The sequence below is a fragment of the Salvelinus fontinalis genome, chromosome 24 (genome assembly GCF_029448725.1).
Source record: "Salvelinus fontinalis isolate EN_2023a chromosome 24, ASM2944872v1, whole genome shotgun sequence".
Classification (NCBI taxonomy): domain Eukaryota; kingdom Metazoa; phylum Chordata; class Actinopteri; order Salmoniformes; family Salmonidae; genus Salvelinus; species Salvelinus fontinalis.
In genome coordinates, this window is record NC_074688.1 from 21,351,675 (window position 1) to 21,368,211 (window position 16,537).

The 16,537-nt window shown below is 43.0% G+C and overlaps 1 protein-coding gene across 2 annotated transcripts in view; it reads right to left on the minus strand.

The window, feature by feature from the left end:
• Nucleotides 1–382: 382 nt before the first annotated feature.
• Nucleotides 383–16,537, minus strand: part of LOC129822127 (sacsin-like) — a 34,924-nt gene continuing 18,769 nt past the window's right edge. For both annotated transcript variants that reach the window (XM_055880095.1, XM_055880096.1), the window contains one exon: nt 383–13,410. In XM_055880095.1, coding sequence (XP_055736070.1) covers nt 1,835–13,410 — 11,576 coding nt within the window. In that variant the 3' untranslated portion in view covers nt 383–1,834. The remainder of the gene's footprint in view (nt 13,411–16,537) is intronic.

Consider the following 16,537-nt stretch of genomic DNA (forward strand, 5'->3'; position numbering starts at 1 on the left):
TGATGCACTCTAGTGGAGCACCTCTGCAACAGTAGTACATCATGAAAATTCCCCAGCCATGGCTCAGAGACAAAATAGTCAAACATGCAGTATTTCCTGTTCTTTGTTTACATGTCTATAGGCAATCCCATGTCACTGCCTATAGTCACAGAATACATTCCCATACATTCTTGTTACTTCTCCAGTGTTTGTACTTAATTCCTGTTCCAGTTATAACCAATCCATTAGTTATGCTATTACAGTTCAAATGAAACAATATATATATATATATATATATATATATATATATATATTTGAATGACAGCAACTGTACCTTTAATTCTTTAATAGATTCTCACTTTTAAGGTTACCATTAAGTGTATTATACAGAGGGAGGATTGACTCAATTTATGTGGGGGAATTTATTAACTATGGCACTGCATACATCAAGATTGACAAACTTTAGCAGAGGAAAATGTAAAAGATCTCTTCAAAGGATTCCCCTTGGCATTAAAATAGATATGAAAAAAAGCATGACATTTTAATGTATCAACAATATGTTGCCTGTGGATTTCTAGTCCCAAACATCATTCATGAAAATTAAAGCACAAAAAGACAAATGAAAATTGACAAAAACAAGCACCACACAAGGATGCCACCTACAATATTCCTCTAATATGAAAAGATCAGACAACCAAATGAAACAGAGCTTGATTCAACTTCGGCAAAATAAACGTGTTACATTACCTATCTATAGAACACCATGGATCTTCGTTACGGTAATCAAGATTTTTCTTAAGGATGAATCCTTGCCCTTAATCATTTTGGTCAGCCCAATCCGTAATTAATAATTTTGACCCATGGACGTTTTCAAATCAGGTAACTGCTTTCTTTTCATGAGTACTACAAAAAGTACCTGATGTATCATACATACTCGTCAGCATACAGATAATTACAGTAGATGTAGTGTACAGTTGTGCTCCTAAAAGACCCCATTCAAAGTATGATAAACGGACAATGGTTCAGTGGAGACACGGTCAATGATGATAAGACAGAATCTAAAGTATAGATGCATGAAAGCTAGAAGTAACATTCATCATTTTCCATTCAGTCTATTTCTCCCAATCTGCTGGGGTGTCACAAGCGCTCTACAAGTGCAAGTACCGGAGGAGTTTTGAGAAAGTGCTTTGTTCATTTACAAGCAAAGACTATGATACAGAACATTTACAACTTATTAAAAATAAAAATAAACCACCCTCAAAATATAAAAATTACATTTTAAAAGTACAAATATGATTGTAATTGTGTTGGTTGATTTTCAGATGTTGCAAATAGAACACATTGCATGACAACAGTGACAACATGAGAGAATTGTCAAGAATCAATAAACTTGACTTTTTAGATGGTAACAAACAAAATACAGACAAATGGCAGGAAAAATATACTTGTATAAAAGGTCAAGTAAAAAAGCAGCATAGTTGTACTCAATTATCTGAGAGCAAATATATTCAACATGGGACTTTGGTTAAAAAAGTATTGCTGGGGCATTTGTATGTACAGCATTGCAGCTAAAGATAATTTCTGTATTTGTAGAATGGTACAGCCACGTCAAATTACTTTCAGGCAGCTTGTTGTTAGGATATGAAGAGCCATACATGTATACATTGGCCACAGAACCAATATTGGTACTGGCGTGCTGCATATCTAAGCTGCCAGCTGGATACTTAATTTTGCCTCAAAACAATAATATACTAATCAGTATTGCACACAGCTACTATAATCTTCTGTTGTTCAGTGGATCTATGCATATTTGTTTTATTTAAATGGTCTAATATGTTCCAATCACATGGCAACATTAGATTTTTTGTTGCACAAAAGTTTCAAGTTTGATGATGATCCGTGCTGTACATTCCATCACTCTCATTGCCACCTCAGACGTGAATCTGTCATTGGGGATCTGGGGAAAGGGCAAGAGGTCAGGATAGCGAGTTCTTAGGCTGTCCACACCATATCCCTCCAAGATGTTGACATCCTTGGCAAGTCCTGCTAGCTGTGGGTTGTACTCCTCCACTTTCTGTGCCAGTGATGTGGGTTTCACATCCTTGTCTGATTTTCCTCTGACAGAATAGTCGGCAGCTATCAAGGCTAGTTTCGTAGCTAGGTAGCATTTGAAACACACCCACTCATTGGCATTTTTGTGAAGGTCATTCCGTGCAGCAGAAAAGTTGGCTCTTGCTTGCCTGAGCCACCTGCGGGCTTCCATAGGATTGCCAACAGACTTGAAGGTTGGGGGCACAAAGAAGCGATTAGAATGTGACGAACCTGCATAAGTAGTGAACTGCTCCCGGAACTGCTGTTTCTCAGACTTATGGTTTGTTGCCTCTTGGTTCCACGATGTGTAAAATCTTTGAAATGAAAACTTCTCTGATTGGAAGCGGGTGGAAGAAGTTGAGAAAGTTCTCCTGGATGCTCGGTCAGTGTTCTGCTGATCTGTCAGAGTCTGCTTCTCCATCCTGTTGATTTCATTCTGTAAATGCTTGAAGACCTCTGTAGCTACATCTAGATTCTCTGCATTCTTGTCCGGATGCCACTTGAGATACAACCGGCGAATTATCTTCTTCCTTTCCGTTTCAGCGAGTTTCCAAGCTTGCTCAATAACTAAAGTCACATCTTTTAGGATTTCTGGCAATGCACTAAGTCTTATCTTTTTGGGAGATTGTTTTGTGGGAGGTACTTTGTGGTTTTCCTTTCTAGTAAAAAGGGGAGGCACCAATCGTGGACCAGGACCAGGAGAGTGACATTCTAGGGGGGTTGTTGGAGTCGATGGGGCTCTGCTATCTCGGATATGAGTACTTTCCTCTTGTCTAGAGAATTTGTACAGATCAAGAGAACTGACTATTTTGTACTCACTATATCCAATGTCAATTTGGAAGCATTTCCCAAGGAAGCTTGGGTTGTCCTCCTCTTCTTTCTCTACTTCTTGAACAATAATGGCATACGTGTACGTGGGCTGATATCCGCCATAGACATCCCCTCCTTCAGAGTCCACAAGGTAACCCACATATTCTCCTGGGTAAAACACATTCATTGGATCCATAAGGAGTATATGGTGTATCTCAGCTGGTATGGGTGTTCCAGGGAGGGGAAGCTCGAGTTTTGAGGCCTCTGTGGAGTCATACTTGACGCCAAGGTTGTCCAGCTTCTCTGTGATTCTGTAGATGTCGTTACAGCCCAGCATAGCAATTAGATAGGAGGTGTCAGATATCAAGTTGTCCGTTGCAGATTTTAGTGTCATCGCCAGCGCTAAGAGAAAATTTATGTCTTTGCTGTCTGAGTGTTGGATGTAGAGATGAATCACAGCTGTCCCGTACCTTTTCAGGAAGGCAAGTGTTTCACTCCGGCTATGTGGGATAGGGCTGCAACCTTTCACTCTTAGTGTCGTCTGGAGTTTCTCAAAACAAGACACCTTCAATCCCTCACAAAGTGCTTTGCACAATCGTATGGCTTTTTCTTCATTCACAAGGAATGCATTGTCATTTTCATGCTTCATTATTCGTATCAGTCCTGTGATGAACTGTTCTGAGGACAGTAGAAGTTGAAGGCGACCCTGAAGCGAACAGAGAGCTCCAAACTGGCACATTTTGGGAGACTCCTCATCCAGTTGCTCCTCGAGGATACTACTCAGGAGTCTTGGCCTTAGCTTCTGTGGGAGCAGCATGATCAGCTTTGTGTGGAAGGAATGGTCCTTGCCAAGATAACACTGACTCATGTCCACAAGCATCTGAACGCCTACATTACCCTGAATTCTGCTCTTGTAGTGTGGGGCATCGTCAAACACTAAACTGTTGGATTTGGTTAATCTACCATCGTGACTTGGCAGGTAAAATATAAAATCTTTGAGGCTCTCAAGGTCTTTGCGTATCTGAACTGGGTCATTCTGTAGGCTTTTGAATAGCCCTGAGACAGCCCTTTTCACAGTTCTCATTTCATTCGGATCGAGCTGCTTACCCTCTGAATTTCTGTGAATGCGGCACAGCACTTCAGCATATTGTTTTGTTGATACAACATCCTCTGTGCCCAAAAGCTTAAACATCTGATGAAAGATGCCAAGCTCTAGTGGTAGTTTGTATAGGTATGGTTTGAAGTCAGATTCATTGTCCAAGTTGATGACAACCTCCTCTGGCTTTAGAAGTTTCCAGCCCTCCTCAACCATGACAAAACTCACCCCTAGTAGCTGGAAGCGAAACTCTCTTTTATCTGCATTGAGAAATTCATAGGTGGATCTCAAGACTTTGTTTCTTGTTTTCACCATGTCATCGTCAGGATTGGATATGTTGCAGATATTTTTGCAGTTGCTTATCACTTTGTCCAAGGGGGGTTCCAAGTTGACACTTAATATCCGCAGAACTAAGTCCAGTTGTTCTTGGCCAGTCAGTGTGCTTCCCTCCTGGTCTTTAATGGCTGCTGGTGTGGCCTTCTCTGGGAGAATGGGACATGATGTCCATAGCAATTGAATGATATCAGTTTGTTTGAATTTTGGATTAACTTGAGACTCACTGAAACGTATCAGAGGGAGAGTGCCATTCATCTCTTGGAATTGAGCATGGAGCCGGATCAGCTCAGTGGGTGCACGCTCAGGACAAAGGAATGCTATCATTGACAGCTCTTTGAGGAAAGCTCCAACAAATAGGTCTGTCCTCTCATTGAATATGTGGTTAAGGAGAACATCAACAATCATTTGGGCTTTTTCTTTGGACCAGTTCTCTGTTTGAGCTTTGATGCTGACTTCTTTTGCATACTGGAGAATTTGCTGTTGAGAGACAATGTGTTTGAGACCTATATTCCTTAGGAATGTTATCCATGAGGTGAGGAATGCTGTTCCATTTTTTGGCTTTGACACTTGTTCAACCTTCTTGAAAAAGTCATTGGGTATGAATGCTTTTGGAGAGAGCATCACTTCGAACACCTTCACAGTTTGATCATAGAACATTTTGGTAGACCTGAGTCTGTTGGTGTAGTCATAGATTAATGGCAGACCTTCCAGTTTCTCATACAGCTGATCCTTCATCCCACATGACTCCTCCATTGCCAAAAGTCTCTCCTTCAGATATACAAGGTGCTCAATTTTTGCATCGTATGACAGGCTGTCAAACTTTGGAAGGAGATGCCTCAGGTAGAGTTCCAGATCATCTATTGGGAAACATCCAAGGAAACTGTACAGTTCCTTCAATTGTGGATTGTCAGCAAGAAAGGCGAAGGATGTTGTATGGGCCCATTTTTCCATATCTGCAGAGGGAATGCTTTTTGCCAGAACATAGCATGTCCCAAAGTTTGCAATACTGATGTATCTGCCACTGACTGCTTTGAAGCATGGGAGCAATTTCAGAGTTTGAATGTCCTCTTGGGAGAGGTTGATCAAATTACAGTTGAAGTACAACAGAAGAGCCTCAAAGTCTTTGTCAGTTAAGCTTCCTGTTTTGAAAGCTGCTGTCTGAATCATGTACTCCAGTGCTTTCAGGATGCTGGAAGGATTGTCTATGTTTGCTGTATGCTGTGCCAGAAAAGGCAGGACAGGATTCTCTTTAAAGCATATTTTGTTGACAGCAAGCTGAATGCATCCCCCTTTCATTATGATGTGAAAGACTTTGTCATTTTGCCCGTTTGGAAAGATAGCTGCGCTTATCAAACTCAAGGGAAGCAACACATCGTGATCAGGGACAACCAGCTTGTTGCTTGAAACCATGAATTTGATTCCTGGCAGCAAAGCCCAGTCTTTCAATAGGTCAAGTACAGTCTCGAAATTGGGTTTGATGCCTGCCTGCTCTTCCTTGACTGCAATGTTCTCACTGATGAAGTGCCACACACCTTTCAGCCAAGACTCACTGGCGTAGCTGTCTCTCCACTTCACAGGGATTCTTGTTCTGTATTCACGTGGTAGAACAGAACTCAACAGTTCCCCAAAACTGCTGATGTCGAAGACCTTTGCAACACCTGAATTAATCAGGATGTTGTTGTACTTCATGTACAGTGTATTCATGAACAGCTCTTTCCTTGATGAGACCAGTTCATGGTGTGTGGACAGAAACTTTGGTTTCTTAGAATCAAACACCTGGAGTATGTTGTCCATTGTCATCAGCAGTGGTAGCCCCTCTATGTTGATTTCATTCTCCTCTACGTCTTTGAAGCAGTAGTCAACCAGAAGCTTCAGGCTGTGGAAGAGCTTGTAATTCGACTGCTGGAGTCGACAGGGAAGTTTCCCAACTTGGCAAGATGTGTCTAGGGACGAGAATGTGAGGAGAAATGTTCGTACATCCTCTGGGGTAACATAGCTCACAGGAATGCCTGCATCATCCAAACAGAAGTAAAGACTTGCTGTTTCATCACAACTGTGGACCAAGTTGAAGCCCACATCCGAAAGCAGGGCCTTGAGTCGGAAGACGTTTTCTGCAACAGACTTGCGTGAGGAGATGTTGTATTCTGTGTTCTTCAGATGTTGAAGTTCATCCTGCAGTAAATTGTCAAAGAATGCGCGACCTTTGTTGGCAGAGGATGTGTTCACCCAGGAGATGTATACGGCAGAGTGCATGTCTGTGTTGTCAATGTGGGGAGCCCTAACGACAGGAAGGAGACGTTTCAGGTCAGCATGAATGCAGGTGTACACTGCTTTGACAAGACAGTACCAATCTGGCTGGATGTCAAGTCTGTTGACTGGGAAGAAGTACAGGAATTTCCTCAAAGTGTCTTTAACGATGTGAATTGGTGTTCCCTGTAACACAGTCATGGTGGGATCGGGTCCCGGGAAGTACTGTCGTTTCAGCTGAATCAACAGCTCCACATAGGCAGGAGCTATCAACGATGTCATCAAGTTGTTGTTCCAGTCACTCCTCACTCCTACTCCATTGTCGTCCCTCCATAGGTTTCTCCTGGCAGAATCTAATGCAAAATGCCCATTAACATGAAAGGGCAAGCCAGTCTCCATTGAAAGGGGCAGAAAGCAGAATGCTCTGTGGGGCTTCTTGTAGTTGTGGCTTACACATGCAGCCACCCCTCCACGTGGAAAGAGAGTAATGTCTTCATTTTTGTGGGCTGAAATCACACTCTTTGAGACTTTCTCTATGCAGGAGAAGCCAGATTGATTGCAGACCATCCAAGTTGTTAGATTGCCATCGGAGTCCTCTATATCCATTGAGTAGGTTATCTGCTGGACTGGAATTTGAGTGAGCTGCTTCCTTTTTGTCACACTATCCACCACTGAGGTGTGAAATTGCTTGCGTTTTAGACGGTCACCATCTGTGATTTTAGCAGTCACAGAGTATAGCACCTTCAGGTCTCCTGAGGCTTTCTCTATTTCACAGATGGAAATTTTCTCCATGTGGTTGAGGAACATGAGGAGTTCTGCCCCATCGGTTTTTAGTTTATCCAGAAGGTTTTGCACCATTCTGTCTGATGCAGGAACAGAGCTGATCTCTGATATTTTGGCCATTTCTGTTGAGCGTATGGGGAATCTGAACATTGTGCAATGTTCAAGCTTGAAATGAGATCCCAGGTAAAGATTTAGCACATCAGAGAATTGAGATCTAAAGTCAGAGTCCAAGTCCCTAAACATTCTTCCCGGACTAACAGATGTCGCCCCGGGTGCATATCGTGCATGTGGATCGAAGATGCAAAGAATGTCATTGTTTGACATGAAAGATGGGCAGTCTGTGATGTGATATACAGAGTTGAATCCTATCCCATATTGTCCAGTTTTGCCAGGGTTTGCTTCTTTTGTTCCTCTTCCTAGGTTCTGGATTCCTCTGACATCATCCTCAGTGAAAGGCTGATTGTTATAGACACACAATGATGGGCCTTGCATTGGCAACCATTTGTCATCAAATATTCTGTCTGTGGGGTGGGTTCTTGGATCAAACACAAAGTAGATTTCAGTGGCTTTAGCATCATCTGCATTCTGTAAGAGTTCCTTTAGCATTTCCTTTTCTGATGGGTAAGCGTTGAGAATACTTTTAATTCTACTTGTGAGTTTCTCTTTTTGTCCAAACTCACTTCCAAGAGTAGTGAAGCAGATATTTGAGGCATACCTTTCGAGAGCTTTGTGACGTTTGGGAACTGCTCCTAATTTCACAGCAACCTCTCTTGGAATATCTGCATGGCAATATTTCACAGTTGTGTCTCTGACTTTGATCCAAGGACAGTCATTGTAACACAGAGACTTTGATGGCTGCAGTGTAAGATGGATGTCAGGAAGGAGAATTTCCCTGTAGGTAGCTTGGCAGAATTCTTGTTTTTTGTCTCTGATTAAGCCCCATATTCCTTCACTAATGATTCTGCGAGAGAGCTGAAAGTTATCCTCAGAGAGTGCTCTTGTCCCACACTCCTGTTTCACTAATTCAAGGACAGCTGAAAAGTTTTCAACTGTGAAGCTTGACTGAACCCCAATATTCTCAAAGAGCTCACGGCAACTGTTTCTGTACTTGTTGGGAAGCTGGTAGAGATATGGTGCTGCATCAAAGTTCTGGCAGAACGCAACTTTGGAGGGCTCAACGTAAGTGTTCTCCACCAGAATGGAGCAAAAGGTTTTCAGCTCCTCATTGATCTGTGTCTTTGCTTTGGCATCCTGGAGCATTTCTTCGTGTAGGTATTTGTAGCAGGCATTGGTAATATTTTCCTGATATAAAGTAACTCCGTCAAATGACTTAGCAAGTTCCTTAAGTTGACTGACAACTAGTCCAACTGTTGGCTTTCTTATCAATCCGAGAGAGTCTTTTACAGCCAATGTGATCGGGCCACACCCTTTGAAAGATGGAGAGTTCTCATTAAGGATGGGCTTCATCAAGCACACTGTGTCCTGGTGGTCAGTCGTAAAGAGCTCTTTGGCAGAAAACATGGTGGACGGGGGGAATGTATTCCCATGCCATGGTAGTGAAAAGCCTGCAGGCTTTGTCAGAAAAGGAAGGAACTTTATGTCCTGTAGCTTCTCCAGTAGTTTACCTGCTCCTGAGTCTGTCATTTTCAGCTTCTCATCAATGAGACTGAGAATAATGCTGCTCCGAAGACATGCAGCAGTGTGATCATTTTCATTTAGATCGAACACAGATTCAGCACGATCAATCAAATCCTCCCAAGAGAGGTCATCTTTGACCATTCCCAGCTGTACTAGCTTGACCAAGCACACTGGATTCATGTAGTCTTTAGAGGTTCCTTCTGGAAATCTTCCATCATCAGCGTTGTACAGTTTTGCAACTCTTCCTTCTGGATGGATTAGTCTGGATGGTAAGACTAATTGTTGATTGGGGCCAGAGCATGGGATGCATGGAGTCTCCCTAAGAATTGATGCAAATTCCTCCAGTTTGTCATTCAAGACATAATGCATTAGGGGATTACGAAGTTTGTTGTCGATGTCTTGGATATGGGGAAAAAAGACATCTAAGAAGAACTGCTTTTCTGTCAGGGTGTTCTCTATCAGCTTCCCTTTGCATCCAGCATCATCAAAACCTTCCTTGACCCATTCAGGCAGCTCAACAGCACAGAGGTCTTGTGAGCTGCTCTTTTTGAGGTATTTTAGGAAAATCTTGAAAGCAGCAGGACCAATGTCTGGTCTACAGAGCAAGGAGTCATCTAGGAATCGGACATACTTGATTGATACCCAGGTTTTGCCATCTGAGAAAACTTTTGCATGGTCACAGTCACCCCCTTTGGCAATCTCTTGGTAGACTCCTTGGCTGATCACTGTGAAGTCATCGTGTACAACACTTGGATCAGGCCATGCTACGTAATAGCTGTAGTCAAGTAGTTCTCCACTTTCTGCCATTGAACGCAGCATATTGAGTGCTGCTAGGTATGCCTGGACAATCACATGTCTCATGAACACTGAGTTCCAGTGTCCTTTGGTGTCGGTCTTCCAGATCTCTTTGCGGTTAGATGTCACAGCAAAACAGCCGTTTATATGAACTGGCAAGCCTGTCTTGATCCTGAGAGGTAAATAGCAAAACACCTCACCTATCGGGTTGGTGTGGTTGGTGTTTGCCTTCACTGTCCATTTTCGATTCTCCTCCTCTGAGAGCAGAACAGCTACACCCCCACAAGGCACTAGTCCAAGTCGTTTTCCACTCTCACCAAGTGAAAATTTGAGAGCTTCGGTCACATCCATACATGAACAAATGAGCCAGTTTGTTAGATCAACTGCCTTTTGGGGCATTTCGTCTGTGAGTCGTCTGTTCTTTCCGTCTTTGGCAGCCATTTCAAAGTATGAGGAAGGATCCTCCTCTGAACCTCTGAAGAGGGGTGACTGGAGATCAACTATGCGCTTGAACACATTGTGAAACTCCTCCACCACAATGCGTATGATACAGCCAGACTTGGGAGTGTCAGCCGGTACCCTGTTGGTGGCTGCAACTTTTTTCATGACTTTTGCTGCAGATTTCAGGATGCTCAGAGGCCCATATGCAGCTTTGGATGACCATACACTTTTATTGATAGTAACAACATCCTGTGCTGCTGCTGGATTGGGCTCTTCATATTTCAGGTACTTCAGTACCATGGAGCCCACATGCTGCGTGAAGAGAATGAGCCGGTGGCCACATATACTGAACTCATCAACAAGGGAGTAGATGTCTGGGGTGTTGTAGTAGACACTGCTGATTTCACTCACTGATGCCTCTTGCTCAGTCCTGAAGGGGAGTCTGAACAGTGTTCCATCGTACTTGTACGGAGACTCTTGTGCAAGAGGAAGTTGGCAATTGAAGACATTGATGAAGGGTTTGAATTGATTGGGGAACTTTCGTAGCCGTTTCTGTTGTTTGCTCCAGTTGATCTTGATTCCTGGGTTTGACCGGTCTCTAATGTGCTTGCTGATGTGGTTGATGTTTGGATCGAACATGATCATGAACTCTCTGCTCATTATGATGGGGATGTCAGTGATGTGATAAACTGAGTTGAAACCAAGGCCAAATTTGCCAACTTTGTCTGCCTCACATCTCTTCATTGACCCACCTAACCTTGTTATGTTCAGAAAGTCAGTGTCAGAGAATGTAGAGTTGTTGAATGACCACAAGGAGGGGCCATGGCATATAATCATGCCAGGGTCAAGCAGGTTCTCTCGAATGTCAATATTCTTCCGCATGTCTATCAGGAAGCTACACTCTGTAGCACTCGCATCATCTGCATTCTGAAGAAGTTCTTTGAAAATATCTGCGACAGATGGATATTCTTCTAGAATGTTCTTTATTCTCACTGTCAGAGGCTCCCGTTGGCCTGACTGTTCAAAGCCAAGGTTTTCTGGGTTTATCAGTCTTGTACTCAAACATGGTACGTTAAGCCATTCTGCTGTTTTCATGGGGATGTCATCATGGACTAAGATAATGGGTTCTGATGTATCATCAAGCAAGTCATGCAGATCCTCCACTTTAATGTCGCAGTAGGTGCATTCATGAATGGGTTTCATTGCCAGTTTGCTTGGATCCTTGTAGCAAAGGATTGGTACATGCATGTCAATGTCCACAGAAATGTGACTGTTATACAGCCATCTCAGAATATTTATCAGGAGGAGGAGATCATGCTTACTTTCTTCTTGTGTCATTTCTTCCTCACACCTTTGCCTTACTGTTTTGATCACATCGAACACATGGTTTGGGACAACCTCTTCAACCGAACCACAGAATTTGAAAAGTTTGTGAAACTTTGCTATGGTCTTTGGCAAAGAGTACAGGTAGGGTTGCAAATCTAGGTCAGGAATGGGTTTAAGAACTGTGTGGCTCGGTGATGAGAAGGTCTTGCCAGTCCACACCCAATCAAATGGCAGTGACTTCATTGCCTCTCTTGCATCTTCAAGGTGTGCTTGCATGAAATCATAAATCTCAATAAGGATCTGTTGGAATTGATACCAGTCTTCCGTGGTAAATGCTTGAGATCTGTGCCAGTCATTCACTGCCTTCAAATGCTGTAACACTTGATCAATCTGTGGCTCTATAGATAACTTCAGGGCCTTCTTCATGCCGGAAGAAGTGCGCTCCACAAGTGCAACTGAAGAGCCTACCAGCACTGCATGGGATATATCGCACATTTCTGAAAATGAGCCGATGTTATGGGTGTCTCCCATCCAGGCAAGCGACTTTGGGTAATTTACAGGTCTGTCCTTGCAGACTGGCACCCATTTCAGTTTTTGCAAGGATGTCTGAGCTTCTGAAGACTTGACCAGCTTGGTTTGTCTATTCAGAATTTGCAGCAGTGTTTTCGCTTTCTGTATAACTGGTTCCCATTCTGGCTCATTGCCACCCTGTAATTCCTCGATCTTCTGTGCAACCTGAAGTACATCTTTTTCGCTAAGTTGTACTTCACTTTTAAGTCCAAGTTGTCTCAGTGAATGTAGCATATCAGGAGAGGATGCATATGTATTTGTGGGAAACCTATTCTTCTCCTCCATGTAGAACAGATTCTGTAAAATCTCCAGCTCAGGGTCAAAAATGTCTGTAGCAGCAACAGATTTCCCTGCAAATGTATGAATGAACTTCAGAGCTGAAAGCCATCCAATCACAGCTTTGTTTTCATTCTTTAGGAATGACAGATGCTTAAGGGCCCAGAGCATGATTTTAGTGATATCCTCTTTTGAGTAAAACCCTTTCTCCATGTCTTGAACAACCAACTTCAAGCATTCAGTGGTTTTCACCTGTTCCACGGTCAGCATCTTAATGAGACGAATCGATGCTTCATCACTGCAGCCCACAACATTGATGGATAGTTTGACATCTGGTGGATACTTGGCAGTATGGTGTAAAGCCCTGGCTCCTCTCAGTGAGGTATATGTTGGGATGCCTTTCTCTGAACAAGGCCCTACTTTCTCAAAGATGGTCAGCTCCAGGAGGATACGCTTCTCTTTCTCTGTGATGTCAGACAGTCCTGCCAGGAAGTCCCTCAGTGCCACTTTCTGTTTGCTAGAGAAAGATGAGACCAGGCTGGCCACTCTCTGGGTTGATGACCTGTCCATGATTTGCAGTAGCATACTGGGAGATGAAGGATGGATGTAGTTCTTCAGTAGAGGATGCTGCAAACACAGGTCCAACTTTTTCATTACTACTACTCCAAGTTTTTTCATGATTTCAAGAAGGCTTTCAGAGAGTGGGGCCTCCTCCTCATCCACAATGATAATAGGGGATGGAGTTTTGAGACGATGGAGCTCGATTGAGTTCACACTTTCCACCAGGGGCACATTTGGGATCAAAGGCATGTCTTCAAAGGTACTAAGGTTATCAGCAAAGTTAATATACAGATGCTTCCAAACCATCTTTAGCCAAGAGTGTGTAGGATGCTTCTTCTCTGGGTTCCCAGGTTCCCACTGGACTGTGAAGTCTCTGGTAGGCCAGACTGTTGAGAGCATCTCCTTTATGAGTCGAGCTGACCGTTCAGGAGTTAGCAATTGTACCTGAGTGCAGGGTCTTCCTGTAGAAGATAAACATACAAGTTAATATAAATCTTAACTTTCTCAATTATAATTTACAGGAACTACATACATTGCATTCAGAAAGCACTCAGATCCCTTGACTTTTTCCACATTTTGTTACGTTACAGCCTTAATTCTAACATTGATTAAATTACATTTTTCCTCATCAATCTACACACAATACCCCATAATAACAAAGCGAAGACAGTTTTTTCAAAAATGTGGCAAATTTATTACAAATTAAAAACAGAAACACCTTATTTACATAAGTATTCAGACCCTTTGCTATGAGACTCGAAATTGAGCTCAGGTGCATCCTGTTTCCATCGATCATCCTTGAGATGTTCACCATTTGATAAAGGTTAAATAAAAAAACTGTGGTTCACCTGTGGCAAATTCAATTGATTGGACATGATTTGGAAATGCACACACCTGTCTATCTAAGATCCCACAGTTGACAGTGCATGTCAGAGCAAAAACCAAGCCATGAGGTTGAAGGAATTGTCCGTAGAGCTCCGAGAGAGGATTGTGTCGAGGCACAGATCTGGGGAAGGGTACCAAAACATTTCTGCAGCATTGAAGGTCCCGAAGAACACAACACAGTGGCCTCCATCATTCTTAAATGGAAGAAGTTTGGAACCACCAAGACTCTCCCTAGAGCTGACCGCCCAGCCAAACTGAGCAATCGGGGAAGAAGGGCCTTGGTCCGGGAGGTGACCAAGAACCTGATGGTCACTCTGAAAGAGCTCCAGAGTACCTCTGTGGATATAGGAGAACCTTCCAGAAGGATAACCATCTATGCACCACTCTACGAATCAGGCCTTTATGGTAGAGTGGCCAGACGGAAGCCACTCCTTAGTAAAAGGCACATGACAGCCCGCTTGGAGTTTGCCAAAAGGCCAAAAAGACTCTCAGACCATTCGAAACAAGATTTTATTTTCTGATGAAACCAAGATTGAACTCTTTGGCCTGGATGCCAAGCTCCAAGTCTGGAGGAAACCTGGCACCATTCCTACGGTGAAGCATGGTGGTGGCAGCATCATGCTGTGGGGATGTTTCTCAGCAGCAGGGACTGAGAGAATAGTCAGGATCGAGGGAAAGATGAACGGAGCAAAGTACAGAGAGATCCTTGATGAAAACCTGCTCCAGAGCGCTCAGGACCTCAGACTGGGGTGAACGTTCACCTTCCAACAGGACAATGACCCTAAGCACACAGCCAAGGCAACGCAGGAGTGGCTTCGGGACAGGTCTCTGAATGTCCTTGAGTGGCCCAGACAGAGCCCGGACTTTATCCCAATTGAACATCTCTGGAAAGACCTGAAAATAGCTGCAGCGACGCTCCCCATCCAACCTGACAGAGCTTGAGAGGATCTGCAGAGAAGAATGATATAAACTCCCCAAATACAAGCTTGTAGCGTCATTCCCAATAAGATTCAAGGCTTTAATTGCTTCCAAAGGTACTTCAACAAAGTACTGAGTAAAGGGTCTGAATACTTATGTAAATGTTATATTTCCACTTTTTTGCAAACATTTCTAAAAACCTGTTTTTGCTTTGTCATTGTGGGGTATTGTGTGTAGATTGATGAGGAAACAACACAATTTTATCCATTTTAGAACAAGGCTGTAATGTGACAAAATGTGGAAAAGGTCTGAATTTTCCGAATGCACAGTATATAGAATTGAATTTTCCGAATGCACAGTATATAGAGTTGAATCTAACAATGTTTGTCCTGCAGGCATGCTAGGTGATTTATTAGCTTTACTGCACAGCCCCAGGTTCATTCCAATCAACACCACCTGTATCAACAAGAGATATTTGCATTTTGGCTCTGCAATGTAGTAGGGATCGACAGGACATTAGAAAATCAAGTTTAATAAAATATGATAATTTCTATCAAGACCATATGGGCTCAATTAGGCAAACAACAACACTTTCATTTCAAATATTTCTAGTAAATAGATTTTGATTAACTACAACACTCAAAAAATTCAAAGCACAGCAAAACATGACAACTACATTAAGTTACCATGCACAGCATGGCAAGCTTAACACACACTTAATATGCACATTTGTATTTTTTATTTATTTATCTGTTATTTTACCAGGTAAGTTGACTGAGAACACATTCTCATTTACAGCAACGACCTGGGGAATAGTTACAGGGGAGAGGAGGGGGATGAAAGAGCCAATTGTAAACTAATATTTAGTAGACTCACAATGCCACATCACAATTCTATAATGAGTTCTAACTAAATAACTGATACACAAAGATTCCTGCAATGAGCAAAGACAAAATGCGTTCCAATATGGGCACTATGAAATGGGACATTTTTCCAATTAGATGGACGGGAACATCATTTTTCAAATGCTCCCACTTTCACAAAGGTATTCTATTGTCTTTATCAATGTTGAGGCAATGTTAGCTACTGTTCACATTAAATGTATGATATAGATTAGAGTTTGCATAGTGTCCATTAAAAGCAGTGTATTGGTTTGGGTTAATGTCAAAAATGATTCCGGGACGCAACACAACATGTCGAAGTACCTACCTGAACACCCCCAAAGAAATTGTTGCACTGCAATTACATTTAAAGTACATGTTTTAAACATTTAGGTTATCACGTTGATAACCATTTCAATTTAAATGTAACTACATCCCCTGATTCGCACAAATCAAATTGTAATTTTAGTTGTATACATTTTATTTTAAAATGTAACTGTAGCCTCCCGGGTGGCGCAGTGGTCTAGAGCACTGCATCGCAGTGCTAGCTGCGCCACCAGAGTCTCTGGGTTCACACGCAGGCTCTGTCGCAGCCGGCAGCGACCGGGAGGTCCATGGGGCGACGCACAATTGGGCTAGCGTCATCCGGGTTAGGGAGGGTTTGGCCGGTAGGGATATCCTTGTCTCATCGTGCTCCAGCGACTCCTGTGGCGGGCCGGGCGCAGTGCGCGCTAACCAAGGGGGCCAGGTGCAAGGTGTTTCCTCCGACACATTGGTGCGGCTGGCTTCCGGGTTGGAGGCGAGCTGTGTTAAGAAGCAGTGCGGCTTGGTTGGGTTGTGCTTCGGAGGACGCGTGGCTTTCGACCTTCGTTTCTCCCGAGCCCGTACGGGAGTTGTAGCGATG